The sequence below is a fragment of the Silene latifolia genome, chromosome X (assembly GCF_048544455.1).
Source record: "Silene latifolia isolate original U9 population chromosome X, ASM4854445v1, whole genome shotgun sequence".
Classification (NCBI taxonomy): domain Eukaryota; kingdom Viridiplantae; phylum Streptophyta; class Magnoliopsida; order Caryophyllales; family Caryophyllaceae; genus Silene; species Silene latifolia.
In genome coordinates this window covers 19,444,649-19,457,603 of record NC_133537.1, presented here as the reverse complement: position 1 = coordinate 19,457,603, position 12,955 = coordinate 19,444,649, and the positions used below count along the sequence as shown (strand labels likewise).

Here is a 12,955-nt window from a genome sequence, read left to right as displayed (position 1 = left end):
CTGTCTTAGGTGCACTCGGCCGAGTATGTGAGACACTCGATCGAGTAGGACATGCTCGGTTAAGTATGTCTGGTAATCGACCGAGTGCCCGGTCTGAAGAGTCGTTTTTTCCCGGTTTGATTAGAGTAATAAGGGAATTATATATATTTCGATTATCATTTTGTTAATCAGTTTACTAAACCTAAAATATTTCTCTAAACTCTCCCTAATCACTCTAATCATCAAGTAAGCAAGATCTAACTTTCGGTTGCCGGATTCCGTGCTCTTATGTCAATCAATTGGTAAGTAGTAGCCTCTTTTGTTTTGCAATTAGTTTACTTTTGTTGAAACCCTAATTTGTGTTAAGATTGGGGATAATTAGTTTATTAGTATTGGATTATGATGTGGTATTGTGGACGCGGGCCCACGGGGGCACTTGGGAAACAAACGTTTGCATTTGTGGAGTCGCCACCAATTTATTGTGGAAAATTGGAAACCGTTCGAATACCTCGTTCCATGTCAAGACACAAAGTAGTGACATGAACACCAAAAACTCGTTACCCTTAGCATTCTATGTGTAGAATAACTCTCGTGGATGCCAATGAACACGGATGTTGGTAAGGTTATTTCAGTCGTTGGCCTTAATCAAAGTAAACCTAAACTAGTACTAACAAAATAGCTAGCGGTAAGTCAGGGTCGAATCCACAGGGAAGCGGTGATTATCTAGTTTCTTGATGTTTATAGTGTCTTAAGGTAACCAATTGTGGGGGTTTGTTTGATTTGATTTCTAACAGCTAATTGCAAAGTAAATAAAAGATGAATAACGATAATATTAAAAGTCTAGGATTTCCGGTTCACTAGGTCAATTATATGGGGTCTATTAATCAATTGCTAGATCTACCAAGTTGTCTAAGGTCACAAGATCGGTCAACTCTATTATGCCCTTTAGATCGATTCTAACATGCGGTCGCTATAACTAGATACAATCTATTCGATTATCGCAGCCTATATTAATTCTAACCCGGTCGGTGAAATGATTAATTCGCTACGCTAATTAACAACTCAGGCCTAAGTTAATTAACTAGAATAAGAACAATAATCAAACGGCAACTTAAACGATTTCACTAGCAATTAATCAATTTCCCCTTTCTAATTAACCTAGATCCCCTTCACCCCAGATTAAGAATTTAGCTACTCATATTAAAGGTACAAACAACAATAACAATAATAAGAAACATGATTGCAAGCATAAAAGATGAACAATGAAATAAATGATTAATAATAAAGGAAAGATTAAGAACAATACCGTATTTAAAGGCAATAGATCCGAACAATAATTAAACTAAGCTAAGTATTTGAGAGAGTTTTATAAGGTAGATCTATTAAACCTACTGAAAATAAAGCATAAATAACCTAGGGTACGAGTTTTGGTATTTATAGCAATACATAACCGACTTGAGGAAAGTTGCGGGAATTATAAAACTGGAAGGTTCCTCGATCGAGCCTAAGTGGACTCGATCGAGGAACCACTTCCTCAATCAAGCCTGGCCTGGCTCGATCGAGGCACCAAATTTCAAGAACACCCAACTCTCGACATTGCGAAATTTAGTTGATTAGGTTGGTTCCTCGATCGAGCCTAGCTTGGCTCGATCGAGGAACCAAGTTCCTACTTTGCGCAATGATCTTCAAACGGTCGCCATTTCTTCTTCAAACGGTCGCCATTTCTTCGTTACTTGTCAGAAACAAGCGATTTTTGGGGCGTTGGAAAGCTAAGAGGATAGGCTTTCACCTCCAATTAGAATTACTTGATAATCAGTTGTAGAACTCAAGAGAGGGCTCTTCAAAAGAAGCACTAGTGATAAGAAGCTCTTTTCTGAAGGAAAAGTAGATCTATATACTTACATATTTATATATGTTTTAATTTAATTTGTCATAAAATTAATGATTGATCTTATGCATGCAAACATTAAAACAAAATAAGGAAGAAACATTGTTCTTACATTGTGATTTTCGGTTTAATGGGCACAAGAGAGATCACCTTTCTCTCTTGTTCTTGAGCTTTCCCTTTTGGATAAACTAAGACCCAAGTGTAGGATCTCTCCCAAGGATTTATACCCAAAGCTTACTCTTAATTAAAATTAATACTATGAATATTAGATAATATTAATTTTGTAGAAAATTGACCCAAAAATATTATGGAACACTTAATATTTTCGGTTTTGGGAGGAGGAAGAATGGGAGCTTATTTTATCTCTAAAACTCAAAGAATTAGAATAATGAAGAATGAATTTATCACACAAAATATTTTGTGTATATAAGATAAAATAAGAGGAAAAACCAATTGGTTTTTCCTCTCTCAAAAACCGGGTGGTAGGGGGGCATTAAGGGAGCCAATGCATGCACTTGTTTATCTTCACAAGGTAAACTAGGGTTGCATGGCTACTAAAGCAAGCAATCATTATGTTTACCACTAATTTAAACAAACACAATATTTGCTTAAACCACCCCTTAATTTCGGTACATTTGATAATATGGATTCCATATTATTTTTGTCAATTTGTCAATATGTCACATGCCATATGTAACATAAATTTGTTATGTATTTTTAACATATTAAAAATCAACGTATTAATAAAAATACGTCATATACAAAAATCGACTTAGTAATTCATAATTACTTGTACCAAAATATTTCTCCAATTATAAATCACAATAAATTGTAATTATAATAATTCATTCAAATTTAATTGTTTCTTTAAACAATAATTTCATCTGAGTAATGATACAATTCGATTACTCAGACCGTATCTCATTTTAATCAATTTCAATGTGATACGTAAATTTTACTTCCAAAATCGTCCGTCAATTTTCAAGTAATTTAAATAACTCGTAACATTATACGATTAATTAAATGATCAATTAAGAGTGTTGCCCTATAGGTATGACCTAGGGGATCAACTGATCACCACCGTCGCACGACAGTAATGTCAAACTCTAGTCAGCCAATCATTACCGATATATGTTGATCAGTTGACAGTAAAAAATATTACTTCCCAATTGTATTCTTTATAATGAGATTTAAACATGTGATCATCATGATCAACAGTCGTGATCGCATTATTGTCGGAGGACACATATTCCAACAATCTCCCACTTGTCCTCGACAAGTGTGCGTCACCAATTCTCTTGTCCTATTACTATCTCCCACTCAATGTAAGGCGTCTTTCAGGTCGTACTTGCAAGTGATCATATCGAGATTGGTTTCCTCGATCTGGAGAATAACTGATTGACCGGATTTATCTATCATAGATACCTTCCGAGCGTGGCCACGCATTTCCAGTTCATTACTCCTCGAGTGGCCCTGAGATATTGTTATAACCCTGACTAGGGGTGGACAATTCCTATTGCACTCATTCCCTTCGACTAGCCACAGCCATCATAACCCAAAATATGCCCATTTGACCCCATTTACGAAGGTCGTAGTAACACAAATCAAAGTTAATGAAATCGTGCCATCTTAGGTGAACAGTCTTTAGTCAAAAGAATCGACTCATTCGAATACTATAGTAGCTCTCGCCACGACCAGGCTATATAAATTTGCCAGAACTCTATAAGCGGTCATTAGGCCCGACAAAATGTTCCTAACAGTCTGCCTATGTGATCGACTAGTCATCTCATGACTCTTTGGTTTTAAACTTGCCATCAATCGCATCACACTCTAGTCACTTCGAGATGTCACCTCATGTAAGTAACTATGGGCAAATACAATTTCAATCCATGTTCACTTTAACGGGGTTCAATTGTCTCCACAACCCGTTTGGATATAACAATGTACAAGGTGAGTTAATAATAACTCAAACGACAAATGTCGACATCACACTCGGGTAGTCAATATCATATTACAACCTTGTGATGTATATCGGAAGTGTAAACACTTATTGATTGCAACAGAAGTTTAACATGCCATGTGTCCATGTGTTCAAACTTCTTACACTTGCATTTTCCTTTACATTCATGTTCTCTCTCATAGCATGAATCTTACCAAGTACGCATCAAGGTTCCCGACCTTGGTTTCGGTTCTTTAACTTGAAAGAACTTCCTTATCAATTATCACATAACGAACGAATTTGTGATGAATGATATAACTTGTACTGATCAAGTACCCCATCCACACACAATGCACTAGGTATATGTTTTGTAGAGTCTTACAACAATTTGACAAGATGATTAGCCTAACACTTCTCACAAGTCCTAGCATAGTTAGGAAAGATTAGTTTTGAGTAACTTATTCTCTAACTAAGTATCTTTCCTAAACTTCGTATTTCTCTTTCTAGCTTGAAAAGTTAAGGATTCTCATAAATCCTTGCATGTGAACGGATTTTCTATAATATGTGCAACCTCTTGACACACAATAGAGCATTCCGTCAAACACCGAAATCGCTCATCGGATTCTACTCGAGAATTCATGACGTTTCTATTGTGGCTTACCAATGAATCATCATGCTCTTATGCATATGATTCATTATTTGGACATGTGCATGATTATTCTAATGGCGGAAACATTAGTAACTTTTAATCATGACATCAACTATATTTAGGTTCAAGGAACGACCATGACTGCTAATGGCAATTCCATTTCATTTAGACGAATAACCTATGTTTCTGTTGATTCGATGTGTATCTCCCAATACTTATCCAACATCCCTTGATGTAATTGGATTCATCATAGTCCTTTTCATCCAGAATTGAAAACTCAAATGCTTCTTTATAAAAAAGAAGGTATTGGCTCGTCATTCTTCAATGAGTGATGAGTTGTAAACATTCAAAGGATGATATCTCCCACTAAATTCCATGTCTTCACATGACAATTTCCTAACTCCCACTCAATTCTACATATTTCAAAATTGACTTCTCAATCGAAACTTTTCAAGAATTGAAATATAAATTGCATTGCCAAGTTATTAAGATAAAACCATATATGTTCCCATCATATCCTTTCAAAATACCTATTTTGAAGTGGTCTTATCTTAACCTTATGGAAAAAGATTTTAATTTCTAACTCTCACATATCATAATGATGTGTAGCGATGTCATTATTCAAATATAAATAATATCTAGAACATGTCCTTCGAAATACCCTTTCCGAAGGAGGTTTAACCATTTCATAATGAGGTTAAGTAATGACATTTGCGTGGTTAAAACTTGGCCATTGAAGATATCGGTATATCAATCTTTGCAACTCGATCATAACTAGTATGTTACTATGATTCATTTAGGCTCTTAAGTAAATCTCAAGGTTGAAACTATTGGTCAAAATTATCATATAGAACTTAGTCAAAAACTTGTTAAGACTTTACATTAGTCATTCTTCTTCCAAAACTTTCTTTTGGTCTCCTCGTGTAGTTATCTTGAGAATATACTCTTATGATTACTTCACTTGGTCTCTTTAGTCATATAGAACGAACTTGAGACCATAGATCTCATCTATTCGGTATACTATGTAAATAGATATACCTTCATTCAAATCATTCTCTCTTGCGTAGATCTTCATTTACACAAGTACACAATTTTATCTTGCCTTGTGTGTTGTGTCCTCATTTTTCTACCACTCTATATTTAGAATAAATACACTATAGATTCAAAGATAGCATATGAGACACAAATAATGATGTTGAAGTATAAGGAGAACTATCTCATAGATAGACTAATAGTTATTGATTTCGTATGTGTACTTGGTGATTGACATACCTTTAAGAGAGTTCATAGACTCATCACCACTTTATAAATGATCATACACAAGCCTTAAGCATGTGGACATATAATGAATCCCGTCATTATAGTTGTCTATTAGATCACTTTAAGTGAATAATCTTATGTTTCTAAGAGCAAGCATTTAAACATGAATTTTAGAACAAAAGGATAAAATGATAAAACGGGTGACTTGGGTTGCAAACCAAGTCACCATTATCCAAAATACAACCCATTATCCAAAATACCTTTCCATGTCAAACACGGAAACTAAAGGTTCTAAAATCCAAAACATAATTTAAAATAAGACAATGAAAAGCAAAGCTCCATGAAAGCTATCCCTAGCTTCTTGATGGTTTCTCATGCTTGCTTTTCCTTTCCCCTGTCTTTGCTTGGTGGAGGCCCTATTTTCAATAAAAAAGGGAGATACATTATCACAACTTTGTATCATAATACCATAGTTGAATTAGAAACATAAAAGAAGGATAGTCATTTACCTACTGGAGTAATCTTTCCAGCCTTAATATCACCAAGGTATTTGGAACAATTTCTTTTCCAATGTCCCATACCATTACAATAATGGCATTTATCAAGAGGACCCTTCTTGATTTTTGAAGTGCTAGCTTCACAAGTCTTAGCTTTAGTGAATGTGGGAGTTTGCTTCTTGCCCTTCCTCCCATTCTTCTTGAACTTTCCCTTACTCTTAGTGCTTATGTTAAGCACATCCTTTGGAGGGTTCACATTTAACCCCATGTCCCTCTCGGCTTGCACAAGTAACTTGTGCAATTCTTCAAGAGACACATCCTTATCTTGCATGTTAAAATTCACCCGGAATTGAACATATGCTTTGACTTTGGACAAGGAGTGTAGAATCCTATCTACAATGAGTTCTTTGGGGATTTCAACTTTTTGAATCTTCAATGTCTCGACAAGCTCCATAAGTTTGAGCACATGAGGGCTAACCTTTTGGCCCTCTTTGAAGTCGAGATCAAAGAATGCCGCGGCCGCCTCATATTGGACGATCCGCGGAGTTTGTGAAAACATTGTCACAAGCTTGGAGTAAATCTCATTAGCATTGCCCATTTTAAAGGCTCTACTTTGGAGATCCGCCTCCATCGCAAATATCAAGACATTTTTCATTGCGGCGGACTCCTTTTGGTAAGCCTCATATGCTTCCCTAGTGGCCGCGGTCGACCTAGTAGTAGGTTCGGGTGGAGAGGCCTCGGTAAGGTAACGAAGCTTGTCGTCACCTTGGGCGGCTAATTTGAGTTGGGCATCCCAATCGGAGAAATTTGACCCATTCTTTTCAAGTTTACATCGATCCATGAAGGATCGGAGCCATGATGAACTAGCGAGAGGCGTGGCGTTAGGGGTTGGTGTTGCCATTTGTTATGAGAAAAAGAAGTGGTCTACAAAACAAAATAGAAGGAGTAAAACAAATGTCGTTTTAATAATACTCGTAAAAATGTATGATTTAAACAAGTTTTATGCATTTTTCTAGTGACCTCTACCCAACTAGATAAATGATTCCAAGACCCAAATTCATATTAACTTGGGCATGGTGTGGCCGATGAAACCCTTATCAATATAACTCGGTGGATTAACGTTTAATCGATTCTACTTTTAGAACTCTTGGTCGATAATATTACATTAACATATATCTTTAGCCCAAAACACATTCAACAAGGGGACGGTGTGGCCGATAAAACCCTTATCGAAAAACTTTTGTTGAGTTCAATCCAAATTTCGAATAAATGTGTCCATGATCCAAATTTATATTTAACTTGGGCACGGTGTGGCCGATGAAACCCTTATCAACATGAATTCGGTGGATAGACATTTATCACCCACTTCTCCTACGTAACAAGGTTTGTACCCCGGTGTGGCCGAGTGCACTCCCTCACGAAATAGGTTTTCATGGTTTCTACTCTTTGGTAAGGCTATGTCTCAATTGATTGTTTTAGCGAGAGGTCATGTCAATTTATTATCTATCACGTTTTAAGTGAACTAAAGCGGTGAACTACGATAATTTTAATTGACACGGTCGATAAACTCGATAAATATGAAAATGCATGTTTTAGTTATGGCAATTTAGCGATGCATGCGACATATAAATAAAATGCAAACATAAAAATAAATAAATCCTAGTATGGCCTTCCTAAAATAGAAAAACTATTTAACTATTACATATTCGGAAACCAACTCCATTGGTCCCTTGAACTTCGGTTGTGGCACACATCTCGAGGTAACACCGTCTTTATGTATCGCTATCTTGAAGAAATCCGTCTTTGGGAACTCCGAGATAAATTAAATTACATAGCAAAATACATAATTTCCTATTATACATTTGTAACTAAAATAAAATAAATCTATTAAATTACAAAACGGTGATACGAGATCACAATAAAGTTACAACCGAATCGATATTCCCATACATTTCGGGAAATACCAATTAAAAACTAAGGCCATACTAAGTGAAATTACATAATTCAAAAATTACATAAAATAAATTATGACAATCTGTAGATACCCATATCTGTCGATATTGGCATTTATAGAAAACCCATCAAACACCCGATGATGATAGGACAACATGTATTCGTCAGTTGGCGTTGTCATTATTTGTGGCTCGTTTTACGATGTGGAACGGGCGTCGTCGACGGATTTTTATTAATTTAAATGAAATTTAAGTTAATGTTCATTTTCAAATAAATTCATTTTATTGTTTTAATTTGAGTTTATTTTTTTTCAAGTTTATTTTATTGAAAATGGAGTAAACTTTCTATTTGAATTTATTTAATTTGATTTGATTGAATTTATTCGTTTTATAAATCGTATTTGAGAAACTCGATTTTAAGACGGTTTTGTACGCGATTTCAAGCTCGGTTTTGAGCTCGATTTAAGCTCGAATTGGACTCGAATTTCGATGCAACTTCGACCCAATTTCCAACCCAACTCTCACCTCACACCTAGCCCACATACCAAGCTATCATTCCAGGCCATTTCCCATGCAACCCACGTCCAAAAACCTCCATTTTCGAAGCCCAAAACAGGCCATGTGAACAGGCCCCGGTTTTCCCCCTTTAACCCGCGCAGCCCATATCGAAGCCTCAAACCCGCAACCCATTAACTCAAACCCATACCCGACTATCCTACCCATATTCCCGTGCCTTAACCTACAAGAAAGCGTCCCTGAAACCCTCACAAACACCCACGAAAGCTGCTGGACAAGAACTATGCGAAACAGCCCAAGTCGCTTGTCACTCCGTTTTGCCCTACTTTTAACCCTTGAAACCTTCCTATATATACTCCCTAATCACCACACTTAACGACCCTTAGAACCTACCATCGCCTACCAGCAACAACGAGCCAGAATCAACCCTAAACCTAGCACGAATCCTCTCGAAAGCGAGTGGTAAACACTGCTTTCGCGTGTTTTCCTGCGCACCACCCTGTTGTTCGCCTCGCTTTTCATGCCTGAAACAATACTGTGGTTTCCATCCATTTACACTTTCAAAGACTACATATTTCCCTGATTCCAGAACACTTTCCGAATCAAATTTTCGTTGAGAAACGAGTCCGTGGTAAGCTTTTGAAAATCGCTGCTCAAACCTTTCAAAAACCGTGTTTACAATTCAATCTTCGTCGACGACGGCCCCTCAAGACAAGATCTACAATCGATTGCGACACAAGACTTCGTCAACGATACATGTAGGTTTAGGGTGCATTAAAACTCCCTTCTCTCCTTTTTATTTCGTTTTTTTATTGTTTATTTACTAACCATTGTCTAACATCGTCTAACTAATATCGAAACTAGAATAGTTTGAGTATGAGTTAAAGTACCATTCCGGCACCCGCGTTGACTCGAGTTTAAAAGGCTTAATTCGTCTGAAGTGACCGAAATGCCTCGCTCGTTTACATATCCTCGTGTTGGAATAGGGCAATTTAATAAATCGAGTTTATTTAATTTATGTGTATTTATTCTTAACCATATAAAAATTGATTTTTAATGATTTTCCAGACCTATAATTTGTAATTTTAATTTAGGTAGATTTTCGTAATTTATTGCATTGATTTAGTATTTATTTCGTAATTAGCAATGTATTAATTCAAAACCAGCGATTACACGGATCAATTCTGACATATTTCGAAAATTTCAGATCCGTGCAGTGCACGGGTTTGTCCAGGTTTTGTGTTTTAATTTGCTTCCTTGTTTGACTTTGTTTGATTAATCCTTAGTTTAATTAGTTTATGTTTTAGATTTTAATTTACATTATTTATAATCTATATTGTATGTATGAGCTAACCACTAATGTTTGTTAATACATCTTATGCTAAGCGTAAGCCTTCCTATCCCTCTCTTTGGATGTGTTTTCTAGTTTAATCAATGAACCTCACATGCTAAACCACTTCGACGAAGTTAAATGCATTTTAAACGACTTAGAATGAAATTCGCATGATAGGATTTAAATTCAATGGTTGCATACGCATGTGATATCTTTCCGAAATAGCCATCTTTTACCTAGTAGAGACCGTTATTGCAACGGGTGGGGTTGGGTGTTGTTTTAATGAAATTAAATTAACTTCCTAACACGTAAAGTCACACGAATTCAAATCTCTAAAATTGGTTTCTAAATTCCATTTAAAAATTTAGTGGCGACTCTTTTAAAATTAAAAATGTTTTGAAAAAGCATTTGAGTGGAGCGTTTTTCCATGGTCCACAATTTGGCGACTCCGCTGGGGAGAGTGAAACTTGAAAAGTTTAAGATGGCTATTAGGATTGTTGTCACATTTTTTTATGTTAATCATGCATAAACCCCCGAGACTTTAGGTGGGCCAAAGAATCTCTTGGGTTAATTCCAAGGGAGGATATTGATGTCCACTATGTCCGATTTAAGTATCAAGGTGATACTTAGAAGAGTCTAGTTCATGCATTGCATCCCTAAAATGCGAATGATTACATGCTATGTGAATCCCGGGTCATGTTTTCAAAATAACATTTTCAAATCCATCTTCTTTTTCTTTCGAAAATTTGATTCTTTTTCAAGTCCATTTCTTTTCGAAAATTTCGGCCCTCTATTTCGAAATTTTGAACCCTCTTTCAAGCCGAAGTGCTGCCCATTTTAAAAGTCAATTCAATCCTTCTCGATTTCAAATTTCGATGAATCAGTATCCCAGTCCAACCCAAACCTAGAATAGAGTTTGAGTCAGTGGGGTCGGGTTAGTCGAGTTGGGCTTTTGCTTGCTCGATATAGGCGAGCTAGTCCACCCTTAGGCTCGAGTGAGCCTTTGTTTGGTTTGAACACTTGTCAAGTGAGTCACCTAAACCGATCTTTGGGTCTGAGTCATGAAAGTCGACCATTTGGTCCAAGTCAGTCCACCAAAACGTCCCCACTAGGCCACCTAGGGCGTTTGTCACAAAGCCCAAGAGCCATGTCTGGTTTGAACACGGGTTTGTCATGTCGGATTTATGATCACGTTGAGTCTAAAACCCAAGCCACGTGTGTATCACAGTTAGGACGCGTTCCAACGAGCCAGAATAGTTCGTTCGTAGGATCCATGTCAAGTTATAGCCAGTTTTTAGGTTTGAAAAACCGTCCCTAGTCGTGTATGACCCAAACCGAGGGGGCCCAATTGCTCGTTCTCCGGGTCTAAGCCCAATATCGAGTCGCTTAGAGTCCGTCATGTTGTTATGAGTCGAGTCCTGTTTGTGCAGGGGATTTTGATTCGATAACTGATACTCGCTCGGGATTTTATTGTAGAAAGGCCACTACAAACTAGAAGTATGACTACCGCAGAGGCACTGAAGCAGATTAACAACACTTTGGTCACAATGATGGAACGCTTGACGGCTGTGGAAGCCAAGATCGCGATGGAAGCTCCCATACCACCGCCCCCGGAAACTGAATTCGAAAAGAGGTTCCGACTAATAGAGGAACAGTTGAAGCTATCCCGAGGGGAAAAATGTGCATTATGAGAATGCCAGAGGGTACATGCCGGTCCAGGACAAGCTACCAACCAATTTTGTCCTAACTGATATCCCAAAGTTCAAAGGGACGGAAGATCCATTGCAACATATCCGTTCCTACAAGGAGTACCTTGCGTTGAGAGGGGTACCTGCTGAGATGTTGCCCCACATTTTTGCTCAATCCCTAGGAGAACACCCGAAGGCGTGGTTCTACAGCCTTGAGCTTAAGAATTTCCCCACTTTTGAAGATATAGCGGTGGAGTTCTGCAAACACTTTGCGATAATGCCGAGATTCGGACTCATCGTGCGCACACTCGAGGTGATGACACGAAGGATAAGGAGGGATTTCTTCAATTCCTCAACTATTTGGCCGGGGCGCGAAAGCGTGAAGTTGGCGAAAAGGCCAGAGGAGACTGAAATGGTAGATAAGTTCATCAAAAATCTTCGACCTGTCTACCGTGACGCTATCAAATATCAACATTTTGGCTCGTTCAAGGACCTTATTCGAGTCGGAAGAAAAATTGAGGATGACGTTCGTTCTGCTGAGGTTGAAAAGCCAAAAGGGTATCAGGGTGCCTCCTTTTCCAAAGCTAAGGCATCCAGTTCTGCCAATCATATCCAAGCCATCGGTCTTTTGGGAGGAGCTCCCAAGGGATCGCAACGCCATGGGCCAAGAGCGTTCACTGACATCGGGTGTACCTACGCATACGCCCTCCAAAGGCTCTCGGCCCAAGGGAAACTGAACCCAATTGGTCCAACTCCGGACCCGCTGCGGATCGACAGGGTAAATGGTATAAGCCCAACGCCTACTGTGCTTATCATCAAGGAAAAGGTCATGATACCGAAAATTGTTACCGTCTTAAACATGAAATTCAAGACATGATCGAGAATTGGTCGCTCCCCATCCCCACCGTCCGACCTAACAACCTGAACAATCCTTTTGGTGACCATGCCAATGCGATATTAAATCGAAGACAATACCGATGTATCTCACTTAATCCAACCCATCTACCGTCTCACTGGGTTTTTCGTGGGGAAGGTCTATGTAAGCTGCTCTGAGTGTATCCCTCAAGCTAAGAACGAAGTTCGAATTGGAGATTTTGCTATCGATTGCACACCATACATTCTCCGAAGCGAGAATGAAATTAATGGGGTTTGGGCTGACGATGAAGACGATATCTATCTCACCGAAGGTGCGATTATTCCCCGAACTCAGGAAGAAATTTCTAAATTGAGGAAAGATGTCCTCGAATATAATCA

The 12,955-nt window shown here is 37.9% G+C and overlaps 1 protein-coding gene across 1 annotated transcript; it reads left to right on the top strand.

Annotated features, from left to right (window-relative positions):
- The first annotated feature begins 11,720 nt into the window (after positions 1–11,720).
- Positions 11,721–12,578, top strand: LOC141616989 (uncharacterized). Its single transcript, XM_074434157.1, has one exon. The coding sequence runs from the start codon at positions 11,721–11,723 to the stop codon at positions 12,576–12,578; it is 858 nt and encodes a 285-aa protein (XP_074290258.1).
- The last annotated feature ends 377 nt before the right edge of the window (positions 12,579–12,955 follow it).

Bases quoted from the DNA above. Each gene is read 5' to 3' on its own strand.
- LOC141616989 (XM_074434157.1), top strand. From the start codon at position 11,721: ATGCCGGTCCAGGACAAGCTACCAACCAATTTTGTCCTAACTGATATC.